Source organism: Mastigoproctus giganteus, chromosome 8 (genome assembly GCF_048544385.1).
Source record: "Mastigoproctus giganteus isolate SK-2022 chromosome 8, ASM4854438v1, whole genome shotgun sequence".
In the NCBI taxonomy this organism is placed as follows: Eukaryota; Metazoa; Arthropoda; class Arachnida; order Uropygi; family Thelyphonidae; genus Mastigoproctus; species Mastigoproctus giganteus.
In genome coordinates this window covers 145,244,643-145,268,655 of record NC_143582.1, presented here as the reverse complement: position 1 = coordinate 145,268,655, position 24,013 = coordinate 145,244,643, and the positions used below count along the sequence as shown (strand labels likewise).

The following is a 24,013-nucleotide window of genomic DNA, read 5'->3' as shown; positions in this document are numbered from 1 at the left end:
CCTATTTCACCCATCCATTGGCTCCAAAAGTTTGTCCACTTCCTTGAATTTATTTAAGCTGTCAACTTCCACGACAGATGGAAGTTTGTTCGAGCAATCAACTACTCGCAGGCTAAAGGCAAATTTCCGCACATCTGTTCAACAACTGTCTTTCCTGAATTCCAGTTTATAGCCTCTCAGGTTTGTAATCTGAGCAAAAAGAAGAATCCCATCAGCATTGAGCCTGTTCAATCCATTCAAGGCTTTATACACCTCAGTCAGATCACCTTGCAGGTGCATAATCTACAGACGCTGCAATTTGTAGAACTTAAGCCTTTCTTCGTAAGAGCACCCATTTTTATCCCTCACCGGTCTTGTTGCCCTTCTCTGTACTCGTTGTAGCAACTCTACATCCTTCCTAAAATGAGGCTTCCAGACCGGTACGCAGTACTCAATGTGTGGCCTGACCATTGCTTTATACAAGGGGCTAATCACCTCCTTATACCTGCTAGCAAAATTCCTATATATCATTGACAAGGTCCCATGAACTACTCTTACAGCCATGATAATGATTCACATACCGTATATATTTGAATATTTGAACAAAAGTTTGTACTCATTAAAAGTAAATCTTCATTTCAAAATACAAAATATTACATGTCTTTACCGGTATTCGTAAATTTATATGTAAAAAAATAATAATAAGTTAAATAAGGTTTTATTACTTTTTTAAAAAAAGTTTCCAATATTTCTTCTGCTACTTCTTGGCATGTAGGGGGATAAAAAAGAAAGAAAAAGCTTGGAAGTAAAAAAAAAGTAAAAAAAAAAAAAAAAAAAGAAGAAATACACCTCCAAGAACTTGCAAATTGGTTTTGAGAAGCAAACATGTTTGAATCTGTACAGGTGGGTGTAGATCATACTTCATATGTACATATTAATATCGCTCTTAAGAAATTTCTTTTTAATTCTTTCTCATCGAAAAATATATTATTTACAAGTACCAAGCAGTGACATCGTTCGATGTGTCTCAGAACACGAAACATCTCACCTGTCCTCCCCATGGAAACTGTCTATCGATGTGACTCGTAGGAAAATATAGAGGTAGCTCAGTAACTGAATCAATATAACATTTTATTTATTCTTTTTTTGTATGTTTTATTTCGTGTTGTGCTTCACCACGCCGCAGCAGCACCAACACAAGTATGTCCAAGTTAGTCGGTATCATAGGAGTTCTGGATTTTCATCCATCAAAACAGCAAATTGTTTGTAGAATAACCGTAATTTACACAATAAAACGATGAACAGCTAAAGAATGTACATTATAATAGATAACAATGCAATACACAAGATATACAATAATTTTCAGATAAATTATACGACATAAACTGACATCCTGAAATAATTTTTTTTTTTTTTTTTAAATAACTTCAGATGTATTTTTGCAATGGAGGAATTTTCCATACGTCAATTTACACGAATACACAGGGTTTGCCTGCAGCAGCAAGTGAGCATGGCATCTACTCAACGAAGCGCCCAGGTTGAACTGGAATGTTTGGAAACGCCACAGATAACGCCAGCTTTGTTAGTACCTCATGCAGTTGGGAATGATGATATGCTAACAATTATAACAGTGCAAGTACCCTTATGAGCCAACGACAAGGCATGCTGAATTTGAAGATTTCTAATGAAGGGAAAGTCTTGGACAGTTGCCTTTCCCTATATGAATTGTTGCTAAAGTTTTCAGCATCAATTTCCAAGATATTAAACATCTCAGAGGATGGAAATATTCTTTCACGGGGTGCAAAACAACGGAGGTTGCTTGCTAGAGAAAGATTTTACCCGCTGTGCCGACATACATAGTATGGGATGGCAACAAGTTGAAAGATATCCTATCCACTTTGTGATGACCTACCAATGAGAAGAACGTTTCAGTAAATACTTGCCACTTCCGTAATATCGTGTTAAAATTTTCATGGAGGATGGCACGTGAAATAGTAAAGAATTTGCCTGCAACCCTATTCATCCATTCACAAAAGATGAGACTTCATGTATGTATATTTATTCATTCATTTTTGTTTACCCTTTTTTTTTTTTTTTTTTTTTTTTTGTGGCTCCCAGACATCTTCACCCAATAATTCTGTGATGAAAAAAAAAAAAAAAAAAAAATCTCTTGACTTAGCATCCACAAGAGGTTTACCAGAGGATGCTACCAGAGAATACTTGTTTACCACGTATTTCGGTTGCCCAAGCCTGGGTTAAACTTCTTTCTGCCACTGCCTGTGCTCGTGCACGTTTCCCCATATACAAGTGGGTGTGCCATATCTGTAGAGTGTAGATGGTAAAAAAAAAAAAAAAAATGTAAAATAACTCAATAAATTTTAAAAGAATTAAGAGGTATGTTGTAAAATAATATTTGTGCTACTGGATAATAATACTTCAAAACGCATTTCGTTACTCAGAGGGACAAATTAATCAGTTGCATTCTTATATTAATATAATGATGACATTCTATTAAGACATGATCCAGGTCTCCTCCAATCCACATATACACCTACTATTACTTTGTTAACCTAATTGGCACAATTTGGCATTAAAAGAACTTCAAATGAAGCTTCTATCTTATGGATAGCCAACTGTTTGTTGTAATTGAGTATCCAGTTTTCTTTCTTACCTCTCACTGAAGGTGGTGGTAGATGATTCTCTGTCGTCTAACTTCTCCACTAATGCTGGTGTTCCCCAAGGTCCACTTCTTTCTCCCACTCTTTTCACCTTGTATATTAATGACCTTCTTCTATTTACTGGAAATCCTATCCATATTTTTGCTGATGATGGCACATTGCCTTCCACTTTTAAGTTTGAGAGACCTTGCTCTGCTCAAACAGGTTCAACTCATTTAGTATCCACTACAAATTTCTTAACTGTTGATCTCCAGATAATTCTCCAGTGGAGTAAAGATAAATTAGTTAATTTCAATCCTTCTAAAACTCAGTCCTGTCTTATATCTCACAAAAAGGATTCTTCTGCTCCTATGCTTATCTTCGATGACACTCAGATTTCTCAGATGAGAGGATCATATGTCTATATTGGGGATTACCCCGGTTTGTAATTTTTTTTAGCATAAGTACATCACAAATGTTGCATCCTATGCATCTAGAAAACTAGGTTTTCTTTTTCGCCCTCGGTCTTTCTTTTGTTCTTAACAGCTATTCACAAAAAATCCGCTCTACCATGGAATATTGTTGCCACATCTGGGGCAGTTCTTCCCATAACCTCTCTCAAGGTTCTAAACTCCATTCAGCAGAGGGCACTTATGTTAATTAATGATCCCTCTCTTACAAAGTCTTTCCGCTCTCTGTCTAGTAGACTTTCTGTAGTTACTTCCATGGGCACTGTTCTTCAGAATTGGATTCTATAATTTCCCCCTCTCTTTTCCAAACCAGTTAAGATCCATTTACTGCCCTGCCTCAAACTCACAGAACCAACTTTTCTTCTTCCTCATTTATTCCTTCAACTTCCATTTTCTAGAACAACCTCCCTTCATACGTTTTCCTGAAAATTATAATCTACAGAAATTAGAGTCTAATGTTAACAAGTATCTTATTTCATCTTCTCAACTTTCAACCCATGCACTGTACGAAGTACTATAGTTTCTAATAGCTATTGTGTCTGAGGCTTTTACAAAAAAAAAAAAAAAAAAAAAACTTTTTGACATAAGTTTTGAGGACATTAGGATATTTTTTATTGTTATCCCTTGATTTCTTTTATTGCTCTCTCTGCCTGAGAAATCATAACATGATTTCACTCGTATATCATACCATTAGTTTGCAAAAAGTTTGAAAGTCCTATAGTTTAACTTTTAATATATAAAATAAAATAAATTTTCCGTTTATATCCCGCGACAGCCACATCTTACGGAGGAAACAACTTGCAGCAGCAATTTTATTTTACTTTTTACACCTACTGTATTACGTTATTGAGTTCGTGTGATTGATGTTTCTGACAAGATCATGACGAATAATTGACTTCTGCTATTTATTTGTGTTAATGTCCTGAAAGGATGTAAAGACGTAGACAGAAAGGCAAACTCATTAGGAGAGCGTTCACATGCAATGCGCGGAGAAAGGTTCTTGCGATGAGGGTTATATGACACGTCGTTATTTATAAATAGATGCTGGCAAACTTTTCTTTGGGAACATTGGCTTTTATGCAGAAATACCCTTGTTACGTCATGTTTTTAAGCATAAGAAATTGCTTCAGTTAACCTCACTTGAAAATTATCATTCAGAAATTTAAATGAGGACGAGTTTCATTAGTGCTAGAATGGCCAAATGATGCTTCTGCTGAAAAATAAAATAAATCAACTCCTAATCACTTATACTTTTCCTATCGTCAAAAGTGCCCATCCACTTCCGCCTCAGCTACCTTGGGAGGTAACTTATTGTAATGATCTACAACTCCTTCCTCTCCTCATTCGTTTTATTCATGTTCAAAGGTAAAATTCATGAGATCTAGCCTTATATTACTCTCCAACCTTTTTACGTTTTTATACCCTAATTCATGTCTCTCTTCTCAACGAAAATATACCTTTCTCAATCATTGTAAAATTTCTTTCGTGCCTTTCATACTCTTTTTACATCTCAGTCAGGCTCTCCCTTAAGTTGTCTTGTTGGCAAGTTTTGCAACGATTGGTGCACCTTATCAATCTGGTTGCCCTTCTTTTTGAACCCTCTCTAGAAGTTCTGTGTCATTTTATTCCAAGTGTGGGATAATAACATTCGATACACCACACCTTCCTAAACAGCAACAAAGATGTTGTTGTTGTCAGGAATCTTTTGGCGCAACGTATTACATTTATTTGAACGAGTGAGAGTAACGTTACGCTCACGCTTTCCGATGAAAGTAATCCGAAAGTTGACTATACATTGAGAAAAATTAGTTACAAAAGAAAATGATTAGCCTATGATTTTTGTGACTTATTATTTTTAGAATCCCAATTCAATTTTCGGAAAAATTATAAATAGCAAAACCAAACGCACGGCTCCCCCCGACCCTGTAGTAAGTTTAGCCGTATCCGGTGCCACAGGCAAGATGTTGAATGATTTCCCTAGGTTTTATTTTAATATATATTTTAAAATTTGCAATGAATTTAAAGGGTAATTGTTTTAAATAAAAACCCATGAAAACGTTTAGTGTAAAAGAATACTACAAACATGAAAATTCACAAGTGCATTCTTTACTTTTTTGATTCTACTTATTTTTTCCCAAATACTGTATATTGAAAATTGTCATCTGTGATCGTAACAGCAATGCTCGTTCTTAAAACTGTTTGTAACCTGTTGGGAAATGATGTTGAATATGTCGCTTTGCAATTCTTCCAGAGTGGGTGAACTATTGTATTGTTTCTGATATAGCTCCACAAAAAAGAAATGCAATAAAAATCGATATAGCGAGCATAATTTCAAAAGTAATCATTACATTACTTTTGGAATTATGTGATCCCCTACAAAAGTGAAATTGCTTGGCCGTAGACGCACGTGAAGCACGCTCCCTTGCTAAAAAAACCCCTTTAATAACTTCCTCCTTCTTAGTGAAGTGTCCCAGGAATTCATGGACTGTGTCAATGAACCGCAGAGAGGTTATGGTTTCTTGAAAAAGATAGGTCATCATCCATCACATTCCCGTCTTCACAGGGTGTAAGGGAATTTCATACAGGGTTGCCAGATATGCTCAGTTATCACAGTTCTTATGACACCAAGAAACAAAGAAATAACATCGCACACAGTTTGAGGAATGATGTCTCTAAACCTTGAACAGTTCATGCCAATTTCAGGGCTGGAGCAGTTACAGATTGCTTGCCGAAGTAGTTATTGGAAATAAGTTGAAATCTATTATCAGCATCTTAGAATACTCAGCATAACGCTTCATCAATACCCCTGATATGAACTAATGTCTTTCGATGTCGTATCCCTTTCAGCTTCATTGCAATTTTTTTTTTTTCAATTTTTATATATATTTTTGTGTGATTGACATATCGTTAATAACTGTAGAACGGGGGGAAAATCGTAATAGACTTGAGAGGGTTGTCTGGCAAGGTTTGCTTTGTAAGGATAGGCAGTAAGATCTTTTCCTGAACTTCAGGATGCAAGTGACATTCGATATGGGACGATAGTGCTTTTCAGTAATAGACATTTGAGATGGGAAAATGACTCTTTAAAACATTATTGAAAATGGTGCATAGCAGCTCTAGGATGAAGGCATTTAATCATAAATTGTGGAACTCCATCTACACCTGATGTTGAGAGACTAGAATAGCATTTACGGTGGCGATAACTTGCCGCGGCATGATGGTGATGGTTGACAGCGGAACAAGGTCCACATTAGCTTCTATTGGGGGTAAGAGGGACTGAAGTTTCTTGATACTATTGTCTTGGCAGACCATTTTATTTATTCCAGTGAGCCTTTACGGATACAAATTTTGTGGAAATCCTTTGTCTTTTGTTGTTACTGGAGTTTTCCAAACGCTGTTTTTCTTATGTATGTCGGTTTTTACGGCTCTAGAAATAAGATTTAAGCCTGTTGAAGTGAATACGAACCATTAAATAAGTGAACATGGCATTATTCTGTCTTTTGAGACTGCTTTCACACATTTTACAAAAAAAAAAAAAAAATGACATATTAGGATCATCCGAGAATAACCTCATCTACCCATGTGTATTATGTTCATAATTTGCGAGTTTTTTTTTTTTTTTTTTTTTGGTTGGTTCGCTTGTTTTGCTGAACTTGAAAACCCAAGTTTCCGGGCGAAAAACGTTGCTATCCTTACTTGACATGGACTAATTCACCCATGGAGTGCAAAAAAGCCCATAAAAGTTGCTGCCATTGACATGATTCGAACCCAGGCCTTTCCTGCTCTGTAACTCATCATCATCATCAGCCATTTTCAATCCACTGCAGGATGAAGGCCTCTCCAGCAACTTTCCAGTTCCTTCTGTTTTGAGCACTGGCCATCCATTTACTACTCAAAAACTCATGAATTTCATCTATCCATCTCCGCCTTTGTCTTCCAGGTTTTCTTCTAGCTCCTCTTGGGTACCATTCTGTTATTTTCTTAGTCCATCTGTCATCATGTCTTCGAGCTATGTGTCCTGCCCAAGACCATTTTAGTTCTTTAGTTTTGATAAGAATGTCCTTTATTTGAGTTTGCTGCCTAATCCATGTGTTTCTCTTCTTATCTAACAGTCTGATTCCCAATATAATTCGTTCCATTCTTCGCTGTGTAGTTCTTAGCTTCTCTTCCATTCTTTTGGTGAGTGCCCAAGTTTCACTTCCATAAGTCATGGTGGGGAGTATACATTGATTCATTATTTTACGTTTCAGACAAACTGGGATATTGCTCTTCAGTATGTGACTATATTTCCTGAATGCTATCCATCCAAAATTTATTCTTCTCTTGACTTCCAGCCATTTATCATTATTACAGCTAATAACTTGTCCCAGATAAGTATATGACTCCACCTTTTCAATTACTGCTCCTTCAATCATTATTTCCCTTTCCGTGGCATACTTGTTCATCATTACTTTTGTTTTAGACATATTCATCTTTAGTCCAAAATCCTTACTAACTGTGCATAACTGATTAAGATTTTCCTCTAATTCTTTGGGATCATGGCTTATGACCACAATGTCATCTGCAAATCGTAAATGGTTTAGGTACTCTCCGTTCACATTGACTCCTTTCTGCGACCAGTCTAATCTTCTGAAAGCTTGCTCAAGGGCAGCAGTAAACAGCTTCGGAGATATTGTGTCTCCTTGTCGAACTCCTTTCTCGATTTTAAATTTGCTACTGTCTTTGTCTAGTCTAATAAAGGATGTAGCACTCTCATATATTTTCTTCAAAATCATAATATATGGAGTATCTATGCCTTGTCTTTCCAGTGCCCGAAACATTGCCTTATGCTGTATGGAGTCAAATGCCTTTTCATAATCCACAAATGCCAGGCATAATGGTGTTTTATATTCATTTGCTTTCTCCATTAGCTGTGATATTACGTGAAGGTGATCCATAGTTGAGAATCCTGTCCTAAAGCCAGCTTGCTCTTTCGGTTGATTCTCATCAAGTATTCTTTCTAATCTGTTAGTAATGACCCTTGTGAACAACTTGTAGATATGGGATAACAAGCTAATTGGTCTATAATTTCCAATTTTTGATTTATCTCCTTTCTTATGCAGCAAAACTATGATTGCATTATTCCACTGCTTAGGCATCACACCTTTTCTAATGCACTTTGTGAAGAGCCTTGCCAGTTTTTGTGTTATGTCTCTTCCTCCCAATTTTAACAACTCTACAGTAACTTCATCTTCCCCCGGGGCTTTCCGATTCTTCATTTTCTTCAATGCATGTTCTACCTCATCAGGAAGAATATCGGGTATGTCGTATGTGTTGCTACTTTGCAATCCATCTTCCCCACTGCTGGTATCATTCCCTCGCTCCTTGTATAATTCTCTATAGTAGTCTTCTGCTATTTGAATTATGCCTTCTCTGCTGTTTATAAGTACACCATCGCTATTCTTCAGTTTCAGTATCATTTGTCTTGCTGTATTACTGCTTATGGCTGCTGATTTAAATCCTTTGTTTTCCCTTAATGCTTGTTCTACTTTTCTTGTGTTAAATCTTCTTATGTCCTCTCTGAGTCTCTTTCTAATGGCTTTGCATAACTCAGTATACTCAATTTTCTCCCTGTCAGTGTTTTTCTTGCTCTTCATTTGTCGTCTTTGGTTCATCATGACAAGTGTTTCTTGGCTAATTTTTTCTTCTTTGGATTTCTGTTTCCCTATAGGTTTCTTGGGCTTTATCACTTTCAGAAAGTTGTAATATTCCTCGTCGATATCTTGGTCCTGAGCAGTCTGCAGAAGCTCAAACTTGTTCTTAAGTTCCAGTACATACTGCTTTTTCTCCTCCTCTGCTATTTCAAAGACCTTTGTATTATTTACTCGGGTCAGTTTTTTCCTTTCCTTTCCTACATCTATATCAAGTGTACATCTTACCATTCTGTGATCACTTCCAACATTTACCTTATTCAGGACGGTAACATCATTCACAATATATCTTCTGTTAGTGAGGATGAAGTCGATTTCATTAGTTGTTAATCCATTTGGACTCTTCCATGTCCACTTTCTGTTCACCCTTTTCTTGAAAAAAGTGTTCATTACTGACATTCCTTGAGATTCTGCAAATTCCACAAGTCTTTCACCTCTTTTATTTCTTTCACCAATTCCAAAATTTCCTATAGTTCCTCTTTCTGCGCTGTTTTGCCTTTTTCCAACCTTAGCATTGAAGTCCCCCATAATAATAGTGTAGTGGGTTTTCTGCTCATCTAGAAGACTCTCAAATTCAGTGTACATTTCTTCAACCTCTTCATCATCATGGCTCGATGTTGGTGCATAAATCATTATAATCTTTAGCTTGTACCTCTTAGAAATCTTGAGTATTAGTCTTGACACCCTTGGTGATGTACTTTTGAATTCCAAAATGTTGTTTTTAAAATCTTTATGGACCAGAAACCCAACTCCACCTTCACTCCTTTCACTGTGTCCATTGGTGTACAACAGATTTCCACTTGATAAACTTATAAGTGATTCATTTCTTCTTCTTGTTTCAGCCAAACCGATGATATTCCAATTCACATTTTCTAATTCCTTTTCCAGCTCTAATATCCTGTCTTCACCGATGAGTGATCGTACGTTATAACAGGCCAAGTTCAATTTCCGTGCATGGCAGCCTGGTCGTACCCAGAGATTCTTAGCACCCTCTGCTTCCACTCTGATCCTCTCGCTGCCGTAAGAGGGAGAGTGAAAGCTGCTGGGGACTGAGGGCCATTTGTATTGTTGTGCTCTCATTGCTGGAGGGTTTGGTCTTTTCCTCTTCACGCTGACCAGGCGTCTGGAAGAGAACCACTCTACACGTTCGTTGCCACCTAAGTGACGTAACAGGGCTTACCATCGAGAAGGTGTGCATGAGTGGATTTTAGGGAGGCAGGCCAATCGGACTTCTCCTAAATCTTCTGTAATAGAGAGATATTGGATCCATCAGTGTTTTAGGCTGAGTGTCTGATAACACACAGGATACCTGTTCCCCTCTAAGCCCCTCTAAGCTCTGTAACTACAGGATGGTAATTATAAACACTGTGATACTGCGAAGATCCACACATGATACAAAAAAAAAAAAAGTAAAAAACTCACATTAGGGTTACTTGAAAACAATCTTATCGACCTATGTGTATTATGTCCATAAACCGTGTGTGGCTTCCGTCAGTTTACTGTTTTGCTGGACAAAAAACTCGTTTCCGTGAGAGAAAACTCCTGATATTTCTGCCTGAGACAGACTAACTCAACGACAGAGTCTGCGCGGGTAGCACAGTGGTATCGTCACCGTCCTCCCCACACCGGGTGGAACAGGCCTGGGTTCGAATCCCGTCGATGATGCGAGGAACTTTAATGGGCTTTTTTCATTCCGTGGCTGAGTTAGTTGGTCTCAGGCGTAGATAGCAAGGTTTTTCTCCCCAGTAACTGGGATTTTTTTCGTCCAGCAAAACAGGCAAATCAACCATAGAACATATGCAATTTACAGACACAAATACGGATTAATGTATTTAATTACGGGCAACCCTAAAATAATAATAATAATAACTCAACCACAGAGTCTGCGCGGGTAACACAGTAGTATCGTTACCGGCCTCCCCACACCGGGTGGAAAAGGCCCGGATTCAAATCCCGTCGATGACGCGAGGAACTTTAGTGGGCTTTTTTTCACTCCGTGGTTGAGTTAGTCGGTCTCAGGCGTAGATAGCAAAGTCCCCCCCCCCCCCATAAACGGGTTTTTTCGTCCAGCAAAACAGGCAAATCGACCAGAGAACACACGCAATTTACAGACACAAATACGGGTTAATGTATTCAATTATGGGTAATCCTAATATAATATATTTTTTTTAACTCAACCACAGAGTGAAAAAAAACTCAAAACGTTTCTAGCATGATCCACAGGACCATCGTCTTTTCCAACCGATGTGGGAGGACCCTACTCATGGTACTGACTGTCCTGTTAAGGCCACTCACGAGCTGTCTTGTCTGTTCATGTGTATTATGTCCATAAATTGCGTGTGCTCTCTGGTTGATTTGCCTGCTTTTCTGGATGAAAAACCCGAGTTTCCACGGGAGGGGAACCTTACTATCCACACCTGAGACCGACTTACCCGGCCACAGAGTGAAAAAAAAAAAAAAAAAAAAAAACACGAAAGTTCTTGTTGGGATTCGAACCCGGGCCTTTTCCACCCCGTGTGGGTGGGACGGTGATTATAACCACTATGCTACCTGCACATAGCCGCACATAGTACAACTGTTTGCTTGAGGTGGAAACATGTTTAAGTCAATGGTTCACCAGACCTTAGTATAGGGCGAATGGTAATCTGGGTAGCCGCATACTATATGATTTATTCAACCAGTTAAGATGTTTACGGCAATTTCAGGCCGATAATTTCCGAGGACGAACCAAGGAACGAGAGTTGCAGCCTGAAGCCAGCTTGGCACATCGTTCTGCTTAACTATAGCTTCCTGTAGGTCTGTAATTGTAGTTGGAGGCCAGTGATGCTTAGCTGTCTGCTAATGAAGACCATAATGTAGCTGAGCTGGGGCGGAACGTTAGAATCGACGCAGATGAGACTTTGGCGGTGTGTAGCTGTAATCGGTTGTGGATCCAGTTTACCATTACTGTAATGATATCGTAGTTCGGCGTTGGGGGAGGATAAATGACAATTATTTGTAGAGTTGGGCTTTGAGTTTGACTGCAAGAATCTTGAAGTCTGGAATGATACTGATATCTGGAAAATGAGCATTTACCTAGGTAACCTGTAAAAATGCCTGGAGGTGTAGGCGACCCCCTATTTTGCTGGACTGGCAATAGCACATGTGTACTGCTGCAGTTGTAGCCATGTCTCCGAAATACGTAACAAATTGAGATATCCTGCAAGGAGTACTCGTTTCAGGGTCTCAGTTTTTTTTCTAATGCTGTGGGCGTTTTCCAGCTGTTCCATGTAAACTTTTAATTTCGTGGCGAGCAGTGTATAAGAGGGCCTTATTATTGTGGCCAGTTAGTATATAGTAGTTATACTTATAAGGATGAGCGATGTCTCAAAGTGGGGATCGTTGAGGATTGTTGTTCGAACTTCAAGGACTCTTGTCTGCATTGCACAGTTATTAAATCTATTGAGGATCGAGACTGTCTCCTGCTGGAAATTTGGTGATGATTGTTTGTGCTGCAGAGTTATTCGAGTGGATTTCAGGGTTATGTTGTTTTTGGGTTAAAGGCGCATCAGCGACTTAGACAGTATTGCGCCATTCATTATTATCTGTAAATTGCATGTGTTTTTTAGACGATTTGCCTGTTTGTTGGACGAAAAACCCGAGTTTCCGGAGAAAAACCATTCTAACCTCTGCCGAGATCGATTAACTCAGTCACATTGTGAAAAAGGCTCGTAAAAAGTCATTGCGTCTGACGGAATTTGAATTCAGGCCTTTTCCGCCCGGTATGGAGAGGATGATGATTATATAAACGGCGTGGAGCGAACTGTTCTTAAAGGAAACAGGGATATGATTCCTTTACCGTACATTATTCTCAGATTAGTGATTGATTTGATTTACGTCCTACTGGATACCGACGATTCATAAAAGAGTCTAATAATGGTACTAGTGGGCCATATTGAATGCTCTTCTTTGAATCCCATCAATTACGCGAGGATTTTTTGTCACAGCTTAGCTGAGTTATTCGGTTTCAGTCGAAGGTTGCGTGATTTTATCTACCAGATATTCTAGTTTTTCTTCCAGCCAAACAGGAAAATCGACAACAGAATACACGCAGTTTACAGACACAATATGCTGTCGTCTCGTAGCCTTAGTTTCTTTGGCGCGCACGCGCGCACGCACGGACGCACGCACGCACGCACGCACGCACGCACACACACACACACACACACACACACACACACACACACACACACACACACACACACACACACACACACACACACACACACACACACAGAGTTAGAATCCGGTTTTCATTCACCTCCAACACTGCACGACCACAACTGCCTGAGACCACAATTGTCAGGTCATCGGCGAAAGCAAAAATTTTGCAATTCTGGAGAGAGAAGCGGCCCAGCCAGTCTTGAAGCACAATGTTCCAGATAAGGGGCCCCAGGACTGAATCTTGGGGGCACCCTCGAAAAACCTTTCTAGAGACTTGGAGGAATTTTGACTTGACAATTATTGAGCGGTCAGAGAAATAGCTTTGAAATAATTTGTACATATGAAAGGAGCATCTGGCAGACCGGAGACGTTCAAGGGCGCCGTCCCACCAGACAGTGTCGAAGGCGCCCTCGAAGTCGATCATAATAGCTAGTTCAAATTTAGATTTAGAATTTACAATGTGCCAGACAAAATCAGGCAAGGCCTCCTCGCAAGAATGACCTGGGGTGAAGCCATATTGACAGGTAAAAAGAGATTTCGTTGTTGAAACAGAGCTGTTGGTCGAAGAGCCATAAGCCGCTCCAAGATCTTCCCTAGATTAGCAAGCAGCGCAATTGGCCTGTAGGCACGTGGATTTCAGGCAGGCTAATCTGGCATTTTGATAAGACAGAGCAAAGAAACCTTCCAGAGGGAAAGATGCCTTCCATGAGGCATTTATTGAAGAGCAAGAGCAAGTAGAGAGGTCTTAATTTTAACAGCCGGAGAATGAACACATATTCAACCATATCCATTCCCGGACACTTCTTCACATTGATCGTCTTGACCACCGAAGTAAGTTCCTCTAAAGTAAATGGCTCGGTACGTTCCTCAATGGTGTATTTGTTATTTGCCTCCCGATTTGCCATATGCTCTGGAGCATCTTCAGAAGGATTATCCATAGGGAATAAGTTATCAAGAATTTGTTTGATAGAGTCTGTCCAGCCAGAGGTTTCATGAATCTCAGTGGTACCAGTACCAAGGACATCAGAGGTAAATGTTATCTCCCGAGCTATCGTGTACATGAGGCCCAATGGGTTTTTGCTGTTGGATTCTTTTACAAAGATGGTCCAGGTTTCACTTTTTCTCGTTGCAATTGCTTTACAGAAGGCATTTTTTTTTTTGCAATATAGGCATTATCTTATAGCATAACGTCGTCAGCAGGACAGTTGCGGTGTCGCTGATATAACCGTCGAGCTCTGTGAACTGTTTTGCGAAGAGTAGTAAGGTCTTGGGACCACCAGGAGCGGACTTTAGAGCGGATGGTCTTTTTCTTTGCTGATTTATAGGAGGCTTTTATAAGAGATTGTTGGATAAGTTGGGCTAGATTTCTGCAGAAGTTAAGCTGAAGCTGTCTGGAGGGTTTAATGGGAAGTCATTAGTGATGGAGGCATCAAAAGAGTCCCAGTCAACAGTTTTTGTGCAGAATCGGACGAAGTCTGGTGTTCTAGGTGAGTTGCGGCTGATAGGCGCATCGACAGAGATGTGGAACACAATGGCTCTATGATCACTGAGTGTCCAATCTGGAATTGTTACCCAGTCACTGATGCGTGAATTTAAGTCACTGCTGGTGTGTGTAACGTCAATGTTCGACTCCCCAGTTGAGCTGCAATAGGTGGAGAGCTGGCCTGGTCGATTATGGACTGCTAGGTTGTGACTTATAATAAAGTCCTCAAGAAGAAGACCTCGGGCGTCAGAAACAGCACTGAACCAGAAATGGGACTTTGCATTGACATCCGAAGTAATCAGGATGTTCCTAGAGCCAAGGAAGTTAAGCGCAAACTCTAAGAAGTTTAATGAGTCGTTGAAGTCTGCAAAAGGGGGACAGTAGATTGACAGAAGATAGAAGGAGACAGATGAGAATGTGATTTGCACACAAGTTGCCAGTTTGTTACAGAGACCATGAACAACAACATCTAAATCTCTGTTTAAAATGATGCATGTTTTAGGGTCTTGGGGCACAGGTTGTACCACTAGAGCATAAATGGAATAGCCCATAATCTTGGAGATATGCCCAAACTGACCCTTCGAGAAATATGGCTCCTGGATAGAGATCGCATCCACGGCGTTTTGCTCTGCAGCCAGCCGAATCTCATCTGCAACGATTCGCGACCTATGTCCATTGATTTGAAGAACTTTTAAGTTTAAGGTTTTGTGGAGTGCTGGGGAAAGAATGAGAGTGAACATCATCAGGAGATGTTTTATTCTGATTCACCTGAAATGCAGAGTTGTTCGGTTTACTCTCCATCAGCAGTTCTGAGCCGTATCATTTCCAGGGCACGTTGGTATCCAGGGCAGGTTGTATCTCTCACCGAGTGCTGTGAAGCCCTCTTGCGCCTCTTACAGTTAATGCAGTTTGTGTGGACACTCTGCAATGACGTGCCCACTACGGGCACAGTGACTACAGGTTGGAGAGCTGCGAGTGCAATGTCGTGTGGTGTGCCGGTAGCCTAGGCAAAGAAAGCATTTGGTTACTATCGTAAATGCTTTAAACTTATGGGAGCCACAGCCAAGGAACACCCGTTCACGGGATAGTACTTCTTTATAAATCTTTGATACAAAGATGATCACCATATGATTAGTCGAGGATGAGTTTGATTTAGTGTTGAACCGGAACGTAGTGCCCTCCTTTATTTCCTCGTATGAGAACCCTAAATCAATGAGATTCTTAAAGTAAAGGTCCTCTAAGAAGTCCTCATTTGCGTAGTTTTTAGGAACGCCATAGAATATAATGGCAGGATCTGATCTTTTTTGGAGCAGAAGTGGCGACGCCAGCAGCAGAGAGTGACTCAGGGGAGGTGATAGTATTGAGATCTTGCTTGGACGCGGTTTCCACGATGACTCCGCGATATCTGATCGCTCTGAGGGATTTTACTTTAACCATCTTGAAATCGCTTTTGAGCGTTTTAGATACAAATTCCTTCACCTCATGGCTAGTTTTCAGTTCGCTGGTGTCATTGGCTCTCAGGAGAAGGACATTCTGTGGTGGTTGGGTTTTGGGACCAAGTTGAAGATTGTTTGGAGCCGAGGATGTGGAAAGTTTGTTGGAACCACAAGAAAGTGGGGAGATGCTCTTCCTCAGAGCATCTGCAAATGATGGAGTGGGATCTGGGATATATGAAGATGTAGGTGGGTTTATAGTGAAAGTGTCAAAGACTTTTTCGAGGATGATCGCTCTGGATCGTAGCTCATTGTTGACGGCGCGTAGCTTCTCGTTGTCTATTAGCAGCTCCGTCGCAATTATCTCCATACTTGACCACAGGTCATGGATGTAGTTCGCTGCTGTTTCTGTGAATCCGTTTGCATTGCAATTAATAAAAGATATCAGTTCTTTATGCAGCTTAGAGATGATTTGGTAACGCTGTGGAGCATTCTCAAGACTCTTATTTTCTGCAATTCCAGAATAGGAAGGAATCCCCAGCCTGGAGGAAGAACTGAGGCCAGAAGCAAATGTGCAGTCCAAAACAGATGCCGCAACAGGAGTAGCTGAAGGGGTATCCTTGGAAGCATCAAGATTGATACCAGGAGAGTCAGCATCAGGGCGTCCAGGAGGACTTTCCACTGCTTCTAAAGAATTTAGCTTAACTTGTTCATCTGCAGAAGCAGCAGTCTCACACCAGGACAAAAGGAGCTTCAGTTTCTTCTTGCTCTTATTCTTTTTTTTCTTATGTGAAGGATGGGGAGTCCTCCGTGGCGCCTTAGGCGGAAGAGAAGGAAAATTTTCAGATTCATTCTCACCGGATGAAGAGGAGCTGTCATTAGACGTCATTATTTGCACAATCAATATAAATCAAACTGAATCAATAATAATTCTATAAGTCTAGTTCTAAACTCCACACGAAAAAAAAAAAATACTATATTAGGGTTACCCGTAAATGATTACATTAACCCGTATTCGTGTCTGTAAATTGCGTGTGTTCTCTGGTCGATTTGCCTGTTTTGCTGGACGAAAAAACCCCAGTTTCTGAGGGAAAAAATCTTGTTATCTACGCCTGAGACCGACTAACTCAGCCAGGGAGTGAAAAAAGCCCACTAAAGTTCCTCGCGTCCTCGACGGGATTCGAACCCGGGCCTTTTCCACCTGGTGTGGGGAGGACGGTGACGATACCACTGTGCTACCCACGCAGACACTCCACACGAAAAGCAAGATCAAGTAGAGAGGGTTAATTTTAACAGCCGGAGAAATTAGAAGTAGAATACTGGCTCCTGAGATGGATTAACAAGATCACCGGGAAACCGTTTACCATTTCAAGAGCGGTCTTGTCTGCCAATCTGGACATCACACCCTGGAAATATATCATCATAACCAGAAACATCTTAACTCTGGCAAAGCTACTAACAGAGAGAATAGATGCGCCGAAAGTGGGAAACGTGATCACTCGCCCTCGGATGATACGACCAAGAATAAACAGGGAAGAACCAAGTCTCAAGAGCCAATTGACTCAACTGGACTCTCTGGGGAGAATTTTCCCAGCAAATACTGTGAATTATTTTAATAATTTAAATATAGATCCAGAGAAACTATGTATAGACAAAATGTATAGGACAGAAATCTTTGGTAATGTGTACTGGCAGGTACAAATATAATAAGAAGACTAATTTAATAATTTATATAATAATATTTAGCATTTAACAACCACCAGGACAAAAGGAGCTTCAGTTTCTTCTTGCTCTTATTCTTTTTTTTCTTATGTGAAGGATGGGGAGTCCTCCGTGGCGCCTTAGGCGGAAGAGAAGGAAAATTTTCAGATTCATTCTCACCGGATGAAGAGGAGCTGTCATTAGACGTCATTATTTGCACAATCAATATAAATCAAACTGAATCAATAATAATTCTATAAGTCTAGTTCTAAACTCCACACGAAAAAAAAAAAATACTATATTAGGGTTACCCGTAAATGATTACATTAACCCGTATTCGTGTCTGTAAATTGCGTGTGTTCTCTGGTCGATTTGCTTATTTTGCTGGACGAAAAAACCCCAGTTTCTGAGGGAAAAAATCTTGTTATCTACGCCTGAGACCGACTAACTCAGCCAGGGAGTGAAAAAAGCCCACTAAAGTTCCTCGCGTCCTCGACGGGATTCGAACCCGGGCCTTTTCCACCTGGTGTGGGGAGGACGGTGACGATACCACTGTGCTACCCACGCAGACACTCCACACGAAAAGCAAGATCAAGTAGAGAGGGTTAATTTTAACAGCCGGAGAAATTAGAAGTAGAATACTGGCTCCTGAGATGGATTAACAAGATCACCGGGAAACCGTTTACCATTTCAAGAGCGGTCTTGTCTGCCAATCTGGACATCACACCCTGGAAATATATCATCATAACCAGAAACATCTTAACTCTGGCAAAGCTACTAACAGAGAGAATAGATGCGCCGAAAGTGGGAAACGTGATCACTCGCCCTCGGATGATACGACCAAGAATAAACAGGGAAGAACCAAGTCTCAAGAGCCAATTGACTCAACTGGACTCTCTGGGGAGAATTTTCCCAGCAAATACTGTGAATTATTTTAATAATTTAAATATAGATCCAGAGAAACTATGTATAGACAAAATGTATAGGACAGAAATCTTTGGTAATGTGTACTGGCAGGTACAAATATAATAAGAAGACTAATTTAATAATTTATATAATAATATTTAGCATTTAACAACCATTCGCAATTAATTAAACCAACTTAACAATTAATTCATTAACCACATACTCTGTGTTTTTTTCATCTCCAAATTTTGTAAATAAGTTCATGTAAATATGCTTGTAAATACTGATATAATGTAACCCTCTAGCCACGTGCTGTCTATGGGTGTCTCGAAAGAGAAATAAACAGATAATAATAATAATAATAATAATAATAATAATAATAATAATAACCCATATTCAATCATATCCATTCCTGGACACTTCTTCACGTTGATCTTCTTGACCACCGAGGTAAGTTGCTCTAAAGTAAATGGCTCGGTACGTTCCTCAGTGGTGTACTTGTTATTTGCCTCCCGAATTGCTATATTCTCTGGAGAATCTTCAGAAGGATTATCCATAGGAAATAAGTTGTCAAGAATTTGGTTGATAGAGTTTTTCCAGCCAGAGGTTTCATGAGTCTCAGTGGTAACAGTGCCGAGGACATCACAGGTAAATGTTCTCTCCCGAGCTATCTTGTACATGAGGCCCCATGGGTTTTTGCTGTTGGATTCTTTTACAGGTCCAGGTTTCTCTTTTTCTCGTTGCAATTGCTTTACTGAAGGCATTCATTTTGGCAATGTAGTCATTATATAATAGCATAACGTCGTCAGCAGGAGAGTTGCGGTGCCGCTGATATAACCATCGAACGCGGTGAACTGATTTCGAAGAGTAGTAAGGTCCTGGGACCACCAGGAGCGACTTTAGAGCGGACGGTCTTCATCTTTGCTGATTTATAGGAGTTATTGTTAGTTATTGTTATTTGGTTTTTAGGAGCATTAGCAACTAAGGCCATATTGCTCCGGGATATGCGGTGGTCATTCCCTGACCTTTCCGCATCTTCCGTATTTGGTAGTGACGGGCTCGAACCCCGGTCTAATCAAGAAGCATGTGCTACGCACTGCTGCTCCTTCCCACCTGGCTACGGAGGCGCCCGATTTATAGGAGGCTTTTATAAGAAATTGTTAAATAAGTTCGGCTAGATTTTCTGCAGAAGTTAAGCTGAAGCTGTCTGGAGGGTTTAATGGAAAGTCATTAGTGATGGAGGCATCAAAAGAGTCCCTGTCAACAGTTTTTGTGCAGAACCGGACGAAGTCTAGTGTTCTAGGTGAGTTGCAGTTGTTAGGTGCATCGAAAGAGATGTGGAACATAATGGCTCTGTGATCGCTGAGTGTCCAATCTGGGATTGTAACCCAGTCACTGATGCATGAATTTAAGTCACTGGTGGTGAGTGTAACGTCAATGTTCGACTCACCAGTTGAGCTGCAATAGGTGGAGAGCTGGTCAGGTCGATTATGGGCTGCAAGGTTGTGACTTAAAATAAAGTCTTCAAGAAGAAGACCCCGGACGTCAGAAACAGCAGTGAACCAGAAATGGGACTTTGCATTGACATCCGAGGTAATCAGGATATTCCTAGAGCCGAGGAAGTTAAGCGTGAACTCCAAGAAGTTTAATGAGTCATTGAAGTCTGCAGAAGGGGGACAGAAGATAGAAGGAGAGAGATGAAAAGGTGATTTGCACACAAGTCGCTAGTTTGTTACAGAGACCATGAACAACAACAGCATCTAAATCTCTGTTTAAAATGATGATGCATGTTTTAAGGTTTTGGGGCATAGGTTGTACCGCTCGAACATAAATGGAAGAGCCCATAATCTCGGCGATATGTCCAAACTGACCTTTCGAGAAGTAGGGCTCCTGGATAGAGATCACGTCCACAGCGTTTTGCTCTGCAGCCAGCCGAATCTCATCCGCGACGATTCGCGACTTATGTCCATTGATTTGAAGAACTTTAAGTTTAAGGTTTCCTGGAGTGCAGTAGAAAGAATGAGAGTGAACATCATCAGAAGACGTTTTATTCTGATTCACCTGAAATGCAAAGTTGTTCGGATTACTCTCCATCAGCAGTTCTGAGCCGTATCATTTCCAGGGCACGTTGGTATTCAGGGCAGGTTGTATCTCTCACCGAGTGCTGTGAAGCCTCTTGCGCCTCTTACAGTTAATGCAGACAGGCTGTTCCTCTTTGTGTGGGCACTCTGTAATGACGTATCTGCTCTACAACGTCATCAACTTTCGCCCCTGGTAGATATACCCTGCTCCTGTTTCACTTACCTTTTTGCACAATGTATTCCCCGTTACCCCTGACAATAGAGCCACGGACAACAAATAACTCTTGTGGAACCAGCGTATTCTTCCTTGAGGGTTGACGCTGTGTTGTCTGATTATGAAGTGGAAGATCTGGCGTTGATGTGGGTAGCTTAGAGCTTGATTGGCCTCCAATTTAAATCTTTCGTGGGCATTCAACCTGTTCTTCAAGCTATCATATAACAAACATCAAACAAAGAGTAGATTTCATAAAGCAGTGATTCAGAGAATAGCCGCGCCTCCCTCAGTTTTCTCCCGAGCCACGGCACTCCCACTATTTCGAGCCATTTTCTTTGCTGCTCTGGTCTTAGGCATAATTTCGGTTGAAATTCAGTATAATTGAAAACACTACTCTGAACTTATATACTAATGCAGTAATAACACTATACACCGGCTATGAAGTTTACGTTATTGAATGTATATACGTATTGCAATATCGAGCTTACGGTATATGTATTTCGTTTCTCATACCAAGTTTACATTATAATATATTTCTTATATCCTATGAAGTTTAAGTTATATTTATTACGCTTTACCATTACGTTTGTAAATTCTGAGTAGTTAATAGGTAATAAATTTATCTATCTATCGCCAGCTTACGTGATTCGAACTCTCGAGCGACGTATTTGCGATACTATATCTACGCCAAATCACTGATACTAAAAGTTCTACGAATATTAATAAATTTATTTATTATTTATTAATAAGTTCTACGAATATTAATAAAATAAATTTATAGCGCTATAAATTATAGTTGATAAGCCTCTTCTAATACTGATTACACTGCTACAAAGCTATCAGTGAATCGTAGAATCCACCGAGGTATCTGCTATATCAATACTAAAACAAAATTCGAAAGAATTCTTATCGATACAACACAATGCCGGCAGAAGTCGACTGTGGTTTTTTAAGGAATTAGGAAGGCCAAATAAAGAACAAATACACCAAATTAATCAAGGAATTTCTACTAAATTTATAATAAATACTACCCTACTAATTTTCAATCAAAATTTACAGAAAAATAATAATTTCAAATCAATAAAATGCCACTTAGCGGCTTCCGAAAAAGTCTCAATAGCCTCCCGTTGCATTTAGTTTGCTTTTTTTTTTTTTTGTTATAATGCATAAATTATTACTATTCGCACTTGAAACACACGGCACACATTAAATCATTTGTTTGTTTTTTTCTTCTTTTATTTAGTTCCAGATATTTATGCTATAATATAATGATAAATAGGTAGGTAATCCATTTATCTCATGGAAGCTAATTATCTTTGAAAAGATGATTTTTTATAATAATGATGTTTCGTAGTAATATCATTGCTGATTTAAACGTAAGCGAAACTTGTTTTTTTCGTACAAAGTGCATATAGCAACATATAGCAAAGCTGTGCCAAATTACTTAAGGTGAACTACACTGCAAATGGAATTTAATCCATGAAAATTAACAGCACATTAAGAGGAAGAAGCAAGTTATGATTCTTTTGTTGAGGTCATGTTAGTTCTGTAAGTGACAACCGCATAGAGTGATTTTCCTACTACTCTGTGGTGAATCATCCGGTCTCAAGAGATGATGAGCAATGACAGTTCCAGAGTCTCAAAATATCTTCAGGAAATCCAAGCTAAACGACCTTGTTGTTATTGTTGTTGACGCGAGCGACGTCTAGTGTATAGATCGGTATCTTTATCGGAGAATACGGCAATTGTGATCTGTAAAATTATGTGATCGTATGACATAGAATATGGATTTAATTCTACAAATCATCTTTCAAATAATTACAACGCAGAAATTTTGCTTTCACGGTGATCAGTGAATAAATAAAACGCTATTATATGTCTGATGATTATTTCCTTTTATTTTCAACTTACATATTTACATTGGAATAGCAGTATGGCTTGAAATAAAGTCTAGATTTTAGATTTTAAATCATTTCAGTGGGTTTCAACATCATTCAGTAAATGAAGTACAAATACGAATCGCACTGGAAAATTCATATGCATATATGGATGAACACTGACTGCAGAAAGCATAGTTTTTTTTTTTTTTTTAAGTACTCGTTTCATCTGGGGCTTGCATCTGGTGCCGTCTTCATTAACTCTATGTGCTTCTTTTGTTTTCATTTTACCTCAGTCCTCATCCCCTTAAGTGAAAGTGCGAAATTTGGTTTTCAAACCATTCTCAGATATTGCACATCAGAACTTGAGAATCGACAACCAGGTATTTCTCTTTAGAGATATTACTAAGCATCAGACCGTCGGCGCGGATAGCATAGTGGTATCGTCACCGTCCTCCCCATACCCGGTAGAACAGGCCCGGGTTCGAATCCCGTCAATGACGCGAGGGTTCTTATGGGCTTTTTCACTCCATGGCTGAGTTAGTCGGTCTCAGGCGTAGATAGCAAGGTTTTCCTCCGGGAACCCGTCGTGTTTTGTCCAGCAAATCGACCAGAGAACGCACGCAATTTACAGACACAATACATATGGGTAGATGAAGTGACTTTCCGGGTGACTCTAGTAAATAGTTAGTTAAGCATCAGACCAAAAACAATTGAATGTAGCTCGAATTTCTTGAAGCCACAATATTAAATAGCTGCTCTAACTTTGTATACTTTGGAATTAAAGCATACAAAGTTCTGAAGAACTGCTGTTCATAAGCCTACATACAGTTCTATCTATATAGAAGATCCTAATGTGAATGAAATTAGAACAAGGCGTCTCAGTAGCACGTGTTTGTGAAATTTACGCCGTAAAAAAAAAAAAAAAAAAAAAAACTGTTTCAGATATCCATAAATCAAAGGCCAAATTGCAACATAATTTTATATTGTACAGTACTGTGTATTGTATTAAACCTTTTTTTTTTTTTTTTTACTGTTGGGGGGGGGGATTACCTTTTATCCTTATGCTATCTTTATACCTTTATTTTTATTTGAACCTTTACTATACCCCACTTTTGCATCTGACTTGAGTACCTCACAGAAGAAATCAACTCTAGGGAGTTTCTAATATTGAGTATATTCCTCCTTCGGATTTGGCTGAGTGTTCAAAATGACTAAACACAACTTCATTTAAGGCTATATACAAAATTGTTTATTACACAGAAAGGAAAAATGAACAATATTTAAGCACATATTACAACTTGATAGCACATTCTATA

General features: G+C 39.5%; 2 protein-coding genes across 2 annotated transcripts in view; one reads left to right on the top strand and one right to left on the bottom strand.

The window, feature by feature from the left end:
• The window catches only part of LOC150081896 (lymphocyte-specific helicase-like), a 74,288-nt gene extending 60,228 nt beyond the window's left edge, over positions 1–14,060 (bottom strand). Inside the window, 1 exon segment of the mRNA XM_090379385.1 lies at positions 13,756–14,060. Within this exon segment, the coding sequence (XP_090235511.1) occupies positions 13,756–14,060 (305 nt within the window).
• The window catches only part of LOC150081895 (uncharacterized), a 199,343-nt gene that overhangs the window by 104,383 nt on the left and 70,947 nt on the right, over positions 1–24,013 (top strand). The window lies entirely within an intron of this gene.